The following is an 18,300-nucleotide window of genomic DNA, read 5'->3' as shown; positions in this document are numbered from 1 at the left end:
TACAATTGAAAGTGTGCTGAGGCCTGCTAACCAGGCCCCAGCACCAGTGTTCTTTCCCTAAACCTGTACTTTTGTATCCACAATTGGCAGACCCTGGCATCCAGATAAGTCCCTTGTAACTGGTACTTCTAGTACCAAGGGCCCTGATGCCAAGGAAGGTCTCTAAGGGCTGCAGCATGTCTTATGCCACCCTGGAGACCTCTCACTCAGCACAGACACACTGCTTGCCAGCTTGTGTGTGCTAGTGAGGACAAAACGAGTAAGTCGACATGGCACTCCCCTCAGGGTGCCATGCCAGCCTCTCACTGCCTATGCAGTATAGGTAAGACACCCCTCTAGCAGGCCTTACAGCCCTAAGGCAGGGTGCACTATACCATAGGTGAGGGTACCAGTGCATGAGCATGGTACCCCTACAGTGTCTAAACAAAAACCTTAGACATTGTAAGTGCAGGGTAGCCATAAGAGTATATGGTCTGGGAGTTTGTCAAACACGAACTCCACAGCACCATAATGGCTACACTGAAAACTGGGAAGTTTGGTATCAAACTTCTCAGCACAATAAATGCACACTGATGCCAGTGTACATTTTATTGTAAAATACACCCCAGAGGGCACCTTAGAGGTGCCCCCTGAAACTTAACCGACTATCTGTGTAGGCTGACTAGTTTTAGCAGCCTGCCACAAACCGAGACATGTTGCTGGCCCCATGGGGAGAGTGCCTTTGTCACTCTGAGGCCAGTAACAAAGCCTGCACTGGGTGGAGATGCTAACACCTCCCCCAGGCAGGAATTGTCACACCTGGCGGTGAGCCTCAAAGGCTCACCTCCTTTGTGCCAACCCAGCAGGACACTCCAGCTAGTGGAGTTGCCCGCCCCCTCCGGCCAGGCCCCACTTTTTGGCGGCAAGGCCGGAGAAAATAATGAGAAAAACAAGGAGGAGTCACTGGCCAGTCAGGACAGCCCCTAAGGTGTCCTGAGCTGAAGTGACTCTAACTTTTAGAAATCCTCCATCTTGCAGATGGAGGATTCCCCCAATAGGGTTAGGATTGTGACCCCCTCCCCTTGGGAGGAGGCACAAGGAGGGTGTACCCACCCTCAGGGCTAGTAGCCATTGGCTACTAACCCCCCAGACCTAAACACGCCCTTAAATTTAGTATTTAAGGGCTACCCTGAACCCTAGAAAATTAGATTCCTGCAACTACAAGAAGAAGGACTGCCTAGCTGAAAACCCCTGCAGAGGAAGACCAGAAGACGACAACTGCCTTGGCTCCAGAAACTCACCGGCCTGTCTCCTGCCTTCCAAAGATCCTGCTCCAGCGACGCCTTCCAAAGGGACCAGCGACCTCGACATCCTCTGAGGACTGCCCCTGCTTCGAAAAGACAAGAAACTCCCGAGGACAGCGGACCTGCTCCAAGAAAGGCTGCAACTGTGTTTCCAGCAGCCTTGAAAGAACCCTGCAAGCTCCCCGCAAGAAGCGTGAGACTTGCAACACTGCACCCGGCGACCCCGACTCGGCTGGTGGAGATCCAACACCTCAGGAGGGACCCCAGGACTACTCTGATACTGTGAGTACCAAAACCTGTCCCCCCTGAGCCCCCACAGCGCCGCCTGCAGAGGGAACCCCGAGGCTTCCCCTGACCGCGACTCTTTGAATCCTAAGTCCCGACACCTGGGAGAGACCCTGCACCCGCAGCCCCCAGGACCTGAAGGACCGGACTTTCACTGGAGAAGTGACCCCCAGGAGTCCCTCTCCCTTGACCAAGTGGAGGTTTCCCCGAGGAACCCCCCCCTTGCCTGCCTGCAGCGCTGAAGAGATCCCGAGATCTCTCATAGACTAACATTGCAAACCCGACGCTTGTTTCTACACTGCACCCGGCCGCCCCCGCGCTGCTGAGGGTGAAATTTCTGTGTGGGCTTGTGTCCCCCCCGGTGCCCTACAAAACCCCCCTGGTCTGCCCTCCGAAGACGCGGGTACTTACCTGCAAGCAGACCGGAACCGGGGCACCCCCTTCTCTCCATTCTAGCCTATGTGTTTTGGGCACCACTTTGAACTCTGCACCTGACCGGCCCTGAGCTGCTGGTGTGGTGACTTTGGGGTTGCTCTGAACCCCCAACGGTGGGCTACCTTGGACCAAGAACTAAGCCCTGTAAGTGTCTTACTTACCTGGTTAACCTAACAAATACTTACCTCCCCTAGGAACTGTGAAAATTGCACTAAGTATCCACTTTTAAAACAGCTATTTGCGAATAACTTGAAAAGTATACATGCAATTTTGATGATTTGAAGTTCCTAAAGTACTTACCTGCAATACCTTTCGAATGAGATATTACATGTAGAATTTGAACCTGTGGTTCCTAAAATAAACTAAGAAAAGATATTTTTCTATATAAAAACCTATTGGCTGGATTTGTCTCTGAGTGTGTGTACCTCATTTATTGTCTATGTGTATGTACAACAAATGCTTAACACTACTCCTTGGATAAGCCTACTGCTCGACCACACTACCACAAAATAGAGCATTAGTATTATCTATTTTTACCACTATTTTACCTCTAAGGGGAACCCTTGGACTCTGTGCATGCTATTCCTTACTTTGAAATAGCACCTACAGAGCCAACTTCCTACAGTAGGCTTACCAGTGGATGGAAGACTCTGAGTGGCCCCAAACAACCAAAATAAAGTCCGTGAACCACATACGAAGGCCTGCCCCTGCAATAGATATGCTGGGTGCAGGATGGCTCAGAAAGTCTGCAGATTAGTAAGAGGGCAGGATGGGGGTAAGTAGGCTCAGCATCTGTGGAAGCGAACACACCTGAGCTGCCTTAACCACCTGAGGGATCCAAAGGGAAACAAAGTAAAAAAGGTGTAGTAGATGCCTTGATCACTCCATAATGTCGTCAGGGAAGTTGCAAGCTCAAGTTGCAGGGCCAGCCCTCCACAGATAAGATTTGACTCCACTGATGGCTAATGACGTTAGGATCAAATTTAAGGTGCTGTTGATGGTTCATGAGGCAAATTATAGACAAAGGCCCATGTGCTTCAAGAGGAATTAACACTAAGCAGTCTGCTGTTACACATAGCCAAGATCCTTCGGAAATTCAAGTTGTGGGGAGGGGCAGAACATGGGAGTTTGTGGTTCTGAGCTGTGGAACTTCTTGCTGATTGATCTTCACAATGAATTAGAGCTGGTGTCCTTTTAAGAATCTTTAAAAACTTTTCATTTAGGGAATATTATCGCTAACCTGGTGGTAAGAACTGGGTCAGGAATAGTTTTCCCATCCCTCCTTGACTTTCAATTTGAACTTTGTGACTGCTACGAAAGTCCATCCCATCTTCCTCAGTACCGCGCTCTGAGGCACTGCCATAGAGATACAAGTAAAGAAGTGACCAACGAGTAATAAACAGGTAATGCATTGACCGTAAGTAATAACACAACATAAGCTTTAAAGACTATTTTGCTGGGGACAAATTATCATTAACTTGGTTGGGTAACATTTTGTCAGAGAGACTTTTTTCTATCTGTCCCTAGCTTTCAGTTTGAGGTCTGGCACCATGCCAGTCTACTTTGTTTTGTTACTAGCAGGCAGCCTCCAAAGGGAACTGAACTTAACCAAACCTAACCTAACAAATTGTATATCTCACATGGTTATTCTTGACTGGTTGTATGCTCTGTGTGCATGTGTCTGTATGTACAGCATAATAGAACACCCACCTAGTCATGGTTATGATAATGACACTACCGACTAAGTAATAGCACAGTATAATATCAAATCCAATAAAATACAAGGTGCTCCTGCCTTAGCCGCTGCAAGAAGAGAGTTGGCTTGTAAGAGCTCTATGAAACTTGATTGCTTCTCTGCAGCCCCTTCTATGGTTCGACCTGCCTGCCCACACTATATTCACACAATGCTTCCATATTCACCAAATCCTAAAATGGCAGATTCAATAAATGCTTATTAGAACCTCTGGGCAAATCATGCCTGTCTTGGTGAATGATCCAAGAAAGTTTTTAAGTTCAACTAAAGCCATCTGTAAAGTTCCTCCTTTCCCATTTGTAAACGCTTGACCCTCTGACCCTCACTGCACACAAAACACCCAGGAGCCTGGTGAAACAGCAAACAGGAGCTGCTTGTGAACTAAATGTGCTCGTGTTTGCAAAAGAGCGAAGGGCGGTTTTAGCTGCTTTGATGCTGAGGTTTTAGGAAGATTGCTATCTGCCCTTTCTGTTTGACCCTTAATATGAGGCGGGGGGCGGGGGGGGGGACCAACAACCACATCACTTTCTTGGGCTCCTGAGCCTCTTTCTGCTGCAGGCAGCAGGGCAGCGGGCGCCTGTGATTATTAAAGGCTCTGCTATAATGGCCCGGCGGGCGTTAATGTGAGAATGAGAATGCTTTCTGTCACTGCGTCAATTTAACGGGAGTAACGGAAGTGACATCACATGCCACTTGACCTTTACTATAACTCACACACACATGCTTACACATACACACTTTCACGCAGTGTGGTGCACATAACCACACTCAACTGCAAGCATGCATGCCACATACAGTTGAACGCATTTTTACTTACCTTATCTGTCAGATACTCATATTCCAGCGAACTGAACACCATTTTTATTACACAAATAGTAAATAATACTATTCACTATTTCTTTCATTAAAAAAAATCACAGAAAACCAGAAACGTTGAGCCCCAAATGAACTCTATTAGGACGAGCTGCCCCTGTATTCCTGGCACTGATTTTGCCACCTTTGAGGTCAGGGGTCGCAAAACCAGTGCCAGGGGTCGCAAAGCCAGTGCCAGGGGTCGCAGCTGCGAGACAGACCTTGAAAAAGCGGGGAGTCGGGGAAACACACGGTGGCTGCGGAGAATAAACTAGTTGGACACTGGATAAACCATTGTTTAAGGGCTATTGGTCATCAAACGTGTTAGGCTGTGATTGATGCATTGCCATGGATATCACCTATAGACTGGGATTTGGACAGTATGCTTGGAAGAATACAAGGGTACATTGAGTTGATATCTTATTACCCCCAAGAGTTACTGTTATCTATTAATGACTTGTAAGTTTTACACCCATGCCTGATGCCCTCCCAAATGTGTTGACCATTGGAAATAGTGACGCCAGTGCTTTAGTTGAGCCGGGGTTTGCATGTGGGGCCCACCAGCACTCAGTTTTGGTGACCAACGTTTATTGTCTCTCAACAGCTTTGCCCAGAGCAATCGAGAGAAAAGCTCAAAAAGGGGAGAAAGAGAAAGAAAGAATAAAAATGTGGAAGAAGAAAATGGATGAAAAAGAACCTGAAAGTGAAAGAAAATAAAACAGTGAGGTGAGGTGGCAAGAGGGATGAAAGCGGTATGGTGAGTATCTAAGGCTACACAGCCTTGGTATCTGTCACCCCTGACATGCAATAGCACCGGCTGTGGGATTCTGAGCAAAACTTTGGGCCCGGCACTTATTCTTTTACAAATTAAGCACTGAGAAACAGGGGTGGGGCGCCTCATCACTGTCCCTGTGCTCTGCTTCCAGCCAGGAAGTGCGTTCACTGCAAGGGGTCAGTTCTGGAAACTTTACAACAGCAAACGATAACTAAGGTAGAACACCCCTTAGCACAATATCCGACATTGTCAACATTTTTACCTTCCAAAACAATGAGTCCACTCTCCCGAGGTTCCAGTAAACTATCGTCCCACAGTAGCATAGCCAATAATTAATGCAAAATGATGGGACTCCCTGCAGAATGTGGCCAGTGGCCCCTGAGACGTATTTGTCTTGCAGAGAATGCTAAGAATTAGGCTGAGTGAGGGATCCCACGAAGGGTGGTGGCCCCCTGTAGTGCAGGAGCTGCAGGGCCCTCTGTTACGTCCCTGCTTACTGGAGAGGATCCAGTTTAATGAAAATCTTACTAACAGTCTCATTCTCGATTCAAGTCCACTTAGGATTCCCTCCAGAACATGGGCATGGAACATAAGCACTGCCTGTTGGAAAATAAGCATTGCCTGATGGAAAAAATGCACTTCCTGATGGAAAATAAGCACTGCCTGATGAAAGCACTGCCTGATGGAAAAAATGCACTGCCTGATGGAATATAAGCACAAATGTAAGCATTGCTGATGGAATGTAAGCACTGCCTGATGGAAAGTAAGCACGAAAATAAACACTGCCTGATGGAAAATAAGCACTTCCTCACTGAATATAAGCACTGCCTGATGGAATATAAGCACTGTCTGATGGAATATAAGCACTGCCTGATGGAATATAAACACTGCCTGATGGAATATAAGCACTGCCTGATGGAATATAAACACTGTCTGATGGAATATAAGCACTGTCTGATGGAATATAAGCACTGCCTGAGCCCTCACACAAACTCTCAGAATCCCAAGATCGCACATTGCAACTCCCTTCCCTTGTGTCTGCATGTGGGCAAAACCTGAATAATCAGTAAGTGAGGTCTCCTTTACCCCTGTAAACTGGTCTATATTTAGGAAGAGGGTGCATTATATTTACTGTGGGTCACTCTACCTCAGGCATCTGCCTGCCCAGAAAAAATAACATGCTGTATATGCTGAAAATATTATCACTTCACTAAAGTACATTGCTCTCAAACCAGTAAATGGGGCGAGTGAATCTATGCCTCTAGGACTTCCTCATTACTGTTGTTGGGTAACAGAGACGATCATAGATAAATCCCAACAACTGGTGAATGCAACAACAGACTGTTTGGTTGTGATGCCTTCAAAACAGTGGCACCATGTGTGTGTTTTTGCAGCCGGGGTGCAGCAGGTGAGGGACACAGGCTGATAGATTTGTCAGTTCTCTGAGTAATGAATCTCATCATACTGTGCACTGACACCCAAACTCAAATGTGGGGGAAGGGAGGGTCCAGGGGATAGAACTCATTTGCACCCACCTTACATAGGCTACAATTCATCCAATCTTTCATGGAAGCGGAAAGCGGTCACATTCTTGATTGTGGTCCTGCTCAGCAAATTTGAATTTGCACCACTCAGTCCCTGAGCAGATGATTGAATCAAAGTCCTGTGCACCATCCCCAGGGGTCTCGAGTATCTAGCACTTCAGGTAGCAAATGCATAGAAGGACAACCTATGATCCGTGTAACCTTCAAACTCATTCAGGAGAGGTTAAGGCTTTGATCATCAAGGACCACCTATTAGAATCACTCTCCACTGATGATAGACGAGGCTTTGCCAAGTCATCAACTTATCACTGCTCACTTTTTTGGACTTCTTGCAGTATTGTCATCAGCTGCTATTGCAGCAATCATGGATAGTTAGCCAAAGACACAAACAGCATTGCCCACCCTTTGTCTCGTGGTCTAAACCCTTTGAAGTTTGCCGCACTGTAGCATGCGACGAATAAGTAAGCATGTAACAAAATAAATATATTAATAGTGGTTGACTTTTTTTGGGTGGGTGGTGTTGCCCAATGAGAGTCTGGGCAAATCAGTACACACTGTCACTGGTAATTCTTTGGGATGTGAATAAATGTTCCTTATTGTACTTTTTTTTATTTTAAAACGTGCTCGCAAGATTCCTTTATTTTCCAATGTGTGGGCAACACTGATCTCTCTAGTTGTAGTGAAAATACATAATGGGCAAATTCAAATGAGCGTTGCTATAAAATAAAGCTGCAAAGATTCTGAAAACTCTGTATGAAGATTAAAGACTTTGCTTTTCTTTACCACCAAATGACCAGGCCCTTTCACCATAAACACAAACGCAATTTTCCATTTTCCAGTCTTCCGCCTCCTTCCAGGACATTTACTTCGCGTGAGTGAGTTAATATGTGTGTTAGAAAAGGCCTCTAGGGCTGTTCTTAATGGGCTCATGAATGGTGCTGATTGTGAAAGGCTATCTCGAGGTCAGACTTCAATCAAGGTCACTCCGGATGTGTGGAAGGGAGGAGGACCCTGGGTGGGCAGGTGAATAACTCCCGCTGCCTATATAAAGCTAGCAGGGGTGTGCTCGAGGACCAGTAGGGGCGAACCTCAAGTTGCCAAGATGAGAGTCGTCCTTCTTTCCCTCACTCTCATAGCTTTATCTGAGAGCATCAACAAGTGAGTATGACCTTTTTCTGAGACAGTAAATAGTTCATGGCTATGTAGTAGGTTTAGCTACATTCAACGATGCCATCTTTTTAAAGAGCAGGTTGCTATGACACCCAAACTTACCAACCTTCCAATAGATAAGGTCCTGAATGCAATAACTCGTGGTTTCTAATTACATATTTGTTGTGTAAAACTTCAATTATAGATTATTAGTGATTGGCTCTCTTTCGGTTTCTCTATGGCAATGTGGTCTGGCAGATATTCAGCAATCCTTGGCTAATTATGTACTTTTACTTTCATGTTTTAAATCAGAGAGTCATTCTTGACTTACATGCAACGATGTTTATGAGTGATTTGGTTTATTTTACTTTATTCATCTGTAATGTTGTGTTAGTGCTGTCAGATCCTAGTGGTGAATGCACGAGGAAGCAATAAGCTGCAAGGACAAATGTGTAATAGAATTCTACCTTCTCCATTCAACATGTGCCTTAAATCACACTTCCTATACCATTCCATTCCAAACAATCTCACCTGCCACTCCCACTCCCAAGTGCTAGCAATCATAGCACCCGCATTCCCATCACTGGCACTATGACCCCTTCACTTAAACACTGCATCCCACATATTTATATTTTCTCAATACCATCTGTAAACACTACAAGTCATCATCACACTACGATAACCTAAGGCACTGGTCATCAAGTCACCCTCCATCCCATCTCAGATAAATTCATACTTGAAGACTCTTCAATTCCCTTCAGATGCCTGCAAAGTACAGGTGATAGAGTCACAATCATTCATATATCATCCTGGTCAGCAACTACATCTAACTCACGTTCGTCTCCTAATGAGCTTTCCTTTCAGGTCCACCAAAACTGCTACCCTTACCACAACACGGTTCACCAGTTTCACTATGTCCCTAACTGTAATAGCCAGCAAACAACCTAGCGAACTCATCCTGGCTGATTTCAAACTACTTTATTATAACAGTAGATGGAATCAAAGACTCACCCCTTCAACTTCACCCAGCTCTGGTCAATATCCACCTATAATGGTAGGATCCTGGGCATCATCAATGTCCCCACGAATCATCATGCCCTGGTTCCCTCATCCCACTCGAATTGAAATCACATGGTTCATTTTAAAAGTTCTGAATACATTTTTATAAATTAATAAATAAACATGCACATAAATACCTATTTCCTTTATCTAGTGGAACCATGTCTCACTGTGATCATGTCCTTCAAAAACGTTCAATAAACCTGCTTCCCCAGGATCATAACACCTTCTACCAAGAAATGCCTCCTAACCAGACTGTCAATTCACTTAGAGCCATCTACATTTACAAACTGCAATCCTTATCTAAACTTCCCCTCCAACTGCAAATTCATCGTGCCAAAATCACCCACTCTCTAACCCTCTCAGGAGATACATGGCTTTAAAAGAGGGCAAAAAAGTAAAAAACTGCTGGTGTAAATGGCACTTCTATAAACATCTTTCCTCTATAATGCTACTGCACACATAACCTAGCAAGGGCTTTTGGAGACAAAAGCCACCTTCTAAAACCAAACTATTTATAGGGCCAGAGACAAGAGCAGTGCTTTATATAAGTATGTTAACGCTGCTTAGAGCTGAAATCTCATCCCAAACTCCACTGATAAATCAAAAACACGAACAAGCTCATAATTGAAAGGATCAGCCAGGTCATTGTCACCTTTTAAAAATACATTTGAGCCCTGTGTTTACTCAATTATTGATGAACCACTAGCTGAAGGTATACTACCTAGACACTCAAATGGGCTACAATAATGTCTCTGATGAAGAAACCTACACTCGACCAAACCAATCTCAATAATTTTACACCAATTAATGGTCTATCTGTCATCAATAAAATCCTTGAGAGGTTCCTGCTTGCCTACTTTAAACACATCCACAGGAATACAAAATCATGGATATACCTCAATTAGGGATTCCCACCAAATACTGCAAAGACTGCTTTAGTAGGTACTGCAGACAATCGTGAAGGGATTACGGACGATGGAGACACTTGATGCTGGTGCTCCTGGATCAGCCTGGAGCATTTGATATGGGTTGATATGTGAACCATAATATCATGTCTCAATTATTGTTACTAGTCTCTGTAGGAAAGTAGGCTCTTTCTAGCTTGGTTACCCCCACCTTTGGCCTGTTTGTCAGTGTGTTTGACTGTGTCTACTGGGATCCTGCTAATCAGGACCCCAGTAGTTATGCTCTCTTCCTTAAATGATGGTTGTTGCATACTGTTAACCCAGTATTTCACCCTCTATTGGCATACTGGTGGCCCCTTATAGTTCCCTAGTAAATGGTACTTAGGTACCAAGGACATTGGGGTTCCAGAGGATCCCTATGGGCTGCAGCATATCTTTTGCTACCATTAAGGAGCCCATGCAAAGGCTTCTGCAGGACTGCCATTGCAGCCTGCGTGAAAGGGTGCATGCAACCTTTCACAGCCATTTACACTGCACCGGATCACTTATAAGTCACCCCTATAGCAGGCCTTCCAGCCCTGAGGGCAGGGTGTAGAGTACCTGTGTGTAAGGGCACCCCTGCACTAACAGAGGTGCCCCCATGACCATTTTCCAGGACTTTGTGAGTGTGGGGGACACCATTTTACGTGTACTGGACATTGGTTACTACCTATGTCTAGCTACATAATGGTAACTCTGAACATAGGCAACTCTGAACATAGGCATGTTTGGTATCAAACATGTAGGAATCATACCCCCATGCTTTTGCAAGCCTTGGTTGTATGATTCCATACACTCTGGGGGCTTCTTAGAGGACCCCCATGATTTTAGCCTTCTGAGGTTTTCCTGGCAGCCCCAGCTGCTGCCACCTCTCAAACCGGTTTTTGCCCTCCGGATGCTTGAGCAGCTCGAGCCCAGGAAGGCAGAACAAAGCATTTCCTTTGGGAGAGGGGTGTTACAACCTCTCCCTTTGGAAATAGGTGTTACAGGCTGGGGAGGGGTAGCATCCCCAAGCCACTGGAAATGCTTTGAAGGGCACATTTAGTGCCCTCCTTGCATAATCCAGTCTACACTGGTTCAGGGACCCCCCAGTCCCTGCTCTGCCGCGAAACTAGACAAAGGAAAGGGGAGTGACCACTCCCCTGCCCATCACCACCCCACGGGTGGTACTCAGAGCTCCTCCAGAGGGTCCCTGGGTTTTGCCATCTAGGATTCCAAGTTGGCAGGGAACTCTGAGAGCATCTGAGTGGGCAGTGCCAGCAGGTAACTTCAGAGCCCTCCCCTGATAGGTGCTTACCTGTTTAGCAGACCAATCCCCCTTTCAGGGCTATTTAGGGTCTCTCTTATGGGTGGTTCTTCAGTTTTGGATTGCAAGACTCCAGCAGGAATCCTCTGCATCCTCTACTTCAACTTCTCTTCAAAGAAACTGCATCTGAACCCTCCAGGGACTATACAAGCTGCAACAAAGAAGCAAAGACGACTTCTGCAACATTGTATCTTCAGCTCCTGCCAGCAACTGCAACTGTTTCCTGGTCGTGCATCCTCAGAGGACAGCCTGTCTTCAGCCTGCACCAGAAGAGCAAAGGAATCTCCCTTGGCGTGAGGGAGTCACTCCCCTGCTTCTGCAGGCACCTACTGCAACGATGACCGGTTGCGTGGATCCCCTCTCCTGCTGAGCTGCATGGATCGTGCATCACAGGTGGTAGACGGAAGTTGTCCTGACAGTCCTGATGTCCTACTGTCCAACTTTGGTGGAGGTAAGAGCTTGCCACCCCACGCAAGACAGTACCCCCATGCACCGCATGCTTTGCTGTTGCCAAGGCTTGTTAGCATCCTTCCATGAAGTTCTTCAAGCACCCTGCAGCTCTGCCCCCAGCACTCTATCCTGCGACTCACATCTTCCTGAGTGGTCCTCCGGCGGCGTGGGAGCCTTTGTCGTAGTGCTGCATGGCCTTCTTTTGCCCCTTCTTTGTCCCCATGCTGTGGGACTCCTGTGTGTGCTGCCTGGTCTTCTGTGGGCCCTCTGAGTTGCTGAAAGCCCCCTCTGACTCTGTCTTCTGGGTAGAGTCCACCTGGTCCTTCCTGGTCCTGGGCAGTGCCATCTTCCACTAACAGTGAACTTTGCATTTGCCAAGGCTTTTTGGTGGACTCCAAAGGCACAAACCATACTGCAATCCTCCATCCAGCGTGGGACATCACTTGCACCAACCAGGAACTCGACTTCGTCTTCTTGGGTGCAATACTGACTGGTCTTCCTCATGGTGGTTCTTCTTTTGCACCTTCATATGGGTTAGCAGGGGCTCCTGTTCTCCTTGGACTCTTCTGTGCTTCTTGGACTTGGTCCCCTTCTTTCACAGGTCTTCATGTCAGGGAATCCACTGTTGGCGTCTAGCAGTCTCTTCTTGTTATGCATAATCTTCTCTCTCGTGTTTCGGTGTGTTCTAGGAAAGTTACTGTGTTTTACTCTTGATTTCCAGGGCTCAGGGGTGGGTTCTAATACTTACTGTTGGTGTTTTTTAATACTCCTAGCGCCCCTCTACACACTACACTTGCTTAGATTGGAAACCTACATTTCCATTCCACTTTCTTAGTATATGGTTTGTGTTCCCCCTAGGCCCATTTCCTACTATGATGATTTTCACTAATTGCACTGTTTTCTCACTGTTTCTATGCCTATATCTGCATACTAGTGTATGTAATTTGTTTATTATGTACCTCCTAAGGGAGTATAGTCTCTAAGGTATTTTTAGTATTTGTGTACCTAAATAAAGTATCTTTATTTTTGTAACACTGAGTATTCTCTTTCATGTGTGTGAGTACTGTGTGACTACAGTGGTAGTGCATGAGCTTTGCATGACTCCTAGATAGGCCTTGGCTGCTTAGCTACCTCGAGAGCCTGACTTCTAGACACTGCCTACATTTCACTACTAAGGGATAATTGGATCTGGTATAAGGTGTAATTACCCTAGGTACCCACTACAAACCAGGCCAGCATCCTACAGTCTCCAATGTCAAAAAGCTTGCTAAATAGTTTGAGTACTTAGTGACTGAGTGGTACAACTAGAGACATACTACTCATGAAGATCATGCAGTATGGGGTGCCCTAAACCCTTATCTCTTTAGCTATTTAGTATCAACCTGAGACCACTAATGAGGGTTGAATGTCACAATATCGAGACATAGTAATAGCGCTCTACAAAACTTTGGGGCTAAAATATCAACAACCAAAATATTGTGAAATCAAGTATATACAGTTGCTTATTTTTTTACTCTGAAGTCCACATACATGTATCTCGAAAAAAAACATTAATAAGGGTAGACTGGAGTGACTCAAGAACAGACTCGCTCCACATGTCTGAAGCAGATCTCATTACGCAAGGTCAAGAACTTACAATGGAATGTGAAAAAAAACAATCATTAGGTTGTTCCACCCAAAGATAAAGTTTAGAATCTCGAAGTGTGCACATCCACTTCAGTGACGATGGAAATGAGGGTACGGAAAAGCATAAAAAGTATCATTAACCACTTGAATTGTTCAAGAACAATAGCACAGTTCATCTCCATAAGATACATGTGGAGCCACCATAATCTCTAAGAAAAGGAAGAGTGATAGTAATCACAAGGGTACCAAAGGGCAAGCGGAGGGTAACAGCTGCAACCCCTGGCTATACTTACTTGACATCCTTTTCCAAAAGATGAGAGATGATAAAGGGCAGCATACAAAGTACTTAGAGGGAATAGCAGAAACATTTATGTACAACAGCAGCACAACGATCCCTGATGCTGATCAACAATCCCTGGAGGAGCTGCTTCTGAGAGCAAAGCCTGAGGTGTTGTTATACTCATTGGGCCTGATTCACAAAGAGCCTTTGCAGTCATGGCGAAGGCTCGGCAATGAGAATTCTTATTGTGGAGATTATGTCATGAATGCGGAGACTTCGCCACGACTGTGGAGGCTCCTTGTGAATCTAGCCCATGTTCTGGATTGTGTAGATTTTCATAACTTGCCTAAAACAGATACATGAAACCTTGAAACCTTGTTGATTGCATACAACAGGCGTTTATTGATGTCCTACGTGTTGTAGTTGTTGTCTGTAAATGTTGGCTTACAAGGTTGGCTCTTTTCACGCAACAAACATTTACAGCTGTGCCCGTAGTGTTTTAATGTAGGTCTGTAACGCAGGTTGTACTTTTCTTTTTCCTCTTCTTAGGATCCCTTTGCAGAAAGGAAAGTCACTCAGAAATGTCCTTCGAGAAAAAGGTTTACTGGAAGATTTACTGAGGAGAAACCCGTATGACCTGTCGACCAAGTACCAGACCTTTTCCTCCGCAGCCAAGGTGGCCAATGAGCCGCTGATTAACTACTTGGATGTGAGTATTTCTTTCACATACTGGGTTCCTATGTCTTCAATCCCTGAAGGTGATAGGATGGCTGGTTGGGAAATGCACACACCCTTAACTCTATTGAAAGATGAGATGGCTGAACACTCAATACAGAATGATGGATCAATGCTGACTCTGGCGGTGAGTATCGTAACTGGCACTTTATGTGATAGAGGGAGCCAACATTCACTAATGCCTCAGGGATATTAGAGGTTGACTGTTTAATTGTTGAGATGCTTGAAGGACAGTCTCCATTGGCTTTATTACCTATGTGTAATCTTCATCACTCCGAATTCAAGGATTTCTTGCCGCAGTTCTTACAGTGTCAGAGTGTCACACTGTGACAAGGACTAAGGAGGAGTTATTAATGGTTCATTTTCGCACCAATAAATTTAGGGGCCAAGCTTTCATGCAACGCAGGGCAGCATGCAAAGTTGCTGTGCTGTGCTTTGTTGCATGAAAAGGAGACAGCAGAAATGCACCATATCTACTAAGGTATCTATGCTGCCTCCTAGTGCTGGGGCACTGTGTGCTGCCTAGAACAGCACAGCCCCCCTTGCACCAGAGTGCAAGGGGGCCTGCACTACATGCAGGATTATTTTTTTTGCAGGAAGGGGCACATTCCTGCGCAAAAACAACCCATACAGGCATTGTTCACTTTGTCTGTGCTGCAGACCTTCTGGAAAGAGGAAATCAGATGGAGAAATAAAGATATTTCTCCTCGCTGTGCTGCATTAGGGAAGGCATAGCACTTTAACTAATTCCCAGGTTTACAACTCTTTGTAAATCTGGGAATGCACTAAAAAATCATGGATCGATGCATGGGAGCTCCCATGCATCCACCCATAGAACCCGCACCAAGTTGAAATGTAACATAAGGCAATGCAAGAGGATGCCTTGCATTACATTTATTTTCAAAGCCACGCAAGATCATGCAAATCTGGCCTTGCGTGGCTACGCAAATGTTACTGAAGCCTTCCTGTTGTCTTTGTCTTGTTTGTTTGACGCAAGGACAACATGAAGTCTTGATAAACATTGGTCTCAATCTCTTCAAGTCCCAGGTTTACTTGTCATACACTTCGTACTATGAGCTGGTGTTTGAGACAAGAAAACTGTAGGCTGGTTATTTTCCAGTAATCATCATCATTCACCAGTCCAGTAATCATCATCATTCACCAGTCTAGATGTGCCAAACCTATACAGGTGTGATGATACTGTCCGGTATTAATAAATCCTAGGTGTGGTATTACTGCACGTTGATCCAGGATGCTGGTGAAGGGATCCATTATGATAAGAAATGTAAACAAGGTCATAGCTGATTGCTTTTCTGCATCCCTCAGAACTCCATACCAAATCCTTCCTTCTCAGGGTCTTTGCATTTAGAGCAAATTACCTCATAATGTAAGGTGTGTGAGGAAGAAAATAGTGAAAAGTGTAGTAGTCCCATTACTTTCTGGTACTTATCAGCACTAAGATTACAAGGCCTCTCCTTCACAGTTCTTAAACTATGAGGATTAACATTCTGAATGAGGAGACAACTCATATGATATTAGCTTTATTGCTTGCAGGTGATCTTTGTTACTCCGATTGGAAGGGTTCCTTATCTCAACTTTGAGGAACAGCACTTTTGATGTGAGATCTGTGCAAAGGAGCAAAGCGGACAAGGCCGTAGTGAAGGACACAATCTTTTCTAGCACTCCAGGCGCATGCTGCTGGTATCTAACTGGACCGCAAATCCAAGTATATATTAAGTTCAGAACTTTGCCTTAAGGTAGGCAACCAGCAAGAATTGGAATACTCTTCAGTATTATGTTTTACCAAAGAGATATATTATATGGGAGAGTCAAAGCAGTACAGGTGGATTGCTTCTCATCTTCTGGGACTTGGCCCAAATAGAGGGTCACATGAAAAAGTTGTTATAACACTGGGCAACCAATGTCTGATCGTAAGGCTTGTACCATGCTATATCATGGTCTTTGTGACATATGGACCACAGGAAGTTGGACTGAAGATTGAGATGAAATCCCATATAGATCATATCCCATACACTTCTATAGTATGGTGGACTGATAGTCCTAGTTTTGCAGGCACACCTAGCAACAAGCAGCAAGAGGTCATGTCTAAGACTGCTCTACTTCAGAATATTTTGTTTTATTCTATGGCAAAGAGTTTTACAGGGTTGCACGTCTTCTAATATATTGTATTTGGTTTCACCAACAGGCAGAATACTATGGAGTAATATCGATCGGCACCCCGCCTCAGAAGTTTAATGTGATTTTCGACACGGGGTCCTCTAACCTCTGGGTCCCCTCTGTGTATTGCAGCTACCCTGCTTGTAGTAAGTACACTATGTGGTCAATTCTGCCCTCTGTACAGCTGGTACAATTAATAGGCTTTAACATTTCTAAAATAATTCTGAAGAACTGTATTTATCTGTAGGCAGGCGCTCAACAAGAGAAAAATATTTATGGTTGTTGTCTAGCAACAAATAGGCAATTATTAGGCCACCATTTCGAAGAGAAGTATTCTTTCTGTTTCATTTCCAGAGTCACTGACATAGAAGAAAGTTTGTGAATATTTGAATGCTCACATAACTATTGTGGTATGGGTGGATCAATAACAAGGGGGACTTGAAGGCAACCTGGAAAATTTGAAATACTTCATCAGTTTTCTGAGAGGGGACACGATAGAGAATAATTAGCAATTGTACTCCTGATTCAAATGCAGGTATATACGTTTATTAACAGGTTTACATAACATGAACCTACCCGCAAGGCTAGTGGGAGACTTCACATAGAACAAGACTTAAACTAGAGCTAAAACTATGCCTAACTGCACCAACCACTTGTTGATCAATTGTCGCCCACAGTCTGTTTGTCATGTTCCAATCTACCTGCTATGTTAGAGCTTTATGTATATAAGACATGCAGCATTTTCTTGGTCAGAATTTACATATTCTTGAGATTTCCAGGCCTTGCTTCTAGCAGTTCTCTCCTTCTGTATGGTAAAATTGAGGTGGAGTAATGCATTATAGCTGTCCTTCAGAAACTGTGATTGCTATGGTTTAATAGACACAGCAGCAGTTGGCCACATGTTGCCAGCTTTGTTGCACATCTTCACTAGCTCTCGGATCAGCTCTGAGTACTAAGTGCTTGAAAAAACGTCTCTTTTCTCGATTGGGTGATGTATAATGGTTCCTTGAATTCAGGATTCTAAGAAACCGTTTTCTTGTGTAAAGAGGCTCTACAGTTCTGTCCTCACTCCTCCTTTAGTGCTTTTATTTGTGATGGGATGGACAAGTCCCCTGCATGGTTATGGGTGTGCACCCTTCCCTGAGCATCCCAGCTGCAACGATGTCTGGGTCCCTGGTACTGACTTTTGGTAATCGACAAACATGCATCATGTGTGTGCCATGATCTAGGCCTGTCTCACTGTAAAACAGTGTTCAGACTGAGAGGGCTACGGTGACATGCGCACGGTAGTGGACGCATACCCATTTTTGTGTTCAGTTAATCAGTTATTTGAACAGGTCTTTTTATCTATGTCACTGGAGTGGGACTTGCCGGCCCACACGTGTAAAGTTCTGTGGCTGTGTACTTAACTTACCCTTAGCCTGCATGGTGTGCATGAAGCGCTGTACAGTGTGTGATAAGTGTGTGTTCTAGGTTGACTGTTTGTTCCTGTGTATGGTACATAACATTCAGGCCTGTGGGTTCCATATTGGAAGCATAGGGCCTGGAGGGGCTACAGAGGTGAGGACTAAAAGCCCCATACAGAAGGTGAGTAATGCTGACATTTCTGAGGGCTGGGGTGGGACACACACACACTAAAGGAA

General features: G+C 45.0%; 1 protein-coding gene across 1 annotated transcript in view; it reads left to right on the top strand.

Annotated features, from left to right (window-relative positions):
* The first annotated feature begins 8,025 nt into the window (after positions 1-8,025).
* The window catches only part of LOC138288483 (pepsin A-like), a 193,174-nt gene continuing 182,899 nt past the window's right edge, over positions 8,026-18,300 (top strand). Inside the window, exons 1-3 of the mRNA XM_069230038.1 lie at positions 8,026-8,085; positions 14,294-14,453; positions 16,686-16,807. Coding sequence (XP_069086139.1) covers positions 8,030-8,085; positions 14,294-14,453; positions 16,686-16,807 — 338 coding nt within the window. The 5' untranslated portion in view covers positions 8,026-8,029. The remainder of the gene's footprint in view (positions 8,086-14,293; positions 14,454-16,685; positions 16,808-18,300) is intronic.

Source organism: Pleurodeles waltl, chromosome 4_1 (genome assembly GCF_031143425.1).
Source record: "Pleurodeles waltl isolate 20211129_DDA chromosome 4_1, aPleWal1.hap1.20221129, whole genome shotgun sequence".
In the NCBI taxonomy this organism is placed as follows: domain Eukaryota; kingdom Metazoa; phylum Chordata; class Amphibia; order Caudata; family Salamandridae; genus Pleurodeles; species Pleurodeles waltl.
The sequence above is the reverse complement of the archived record's forward strand: the minus strand, read 5'-3'. Positions and strand labels throughout refer to the sequence as shown.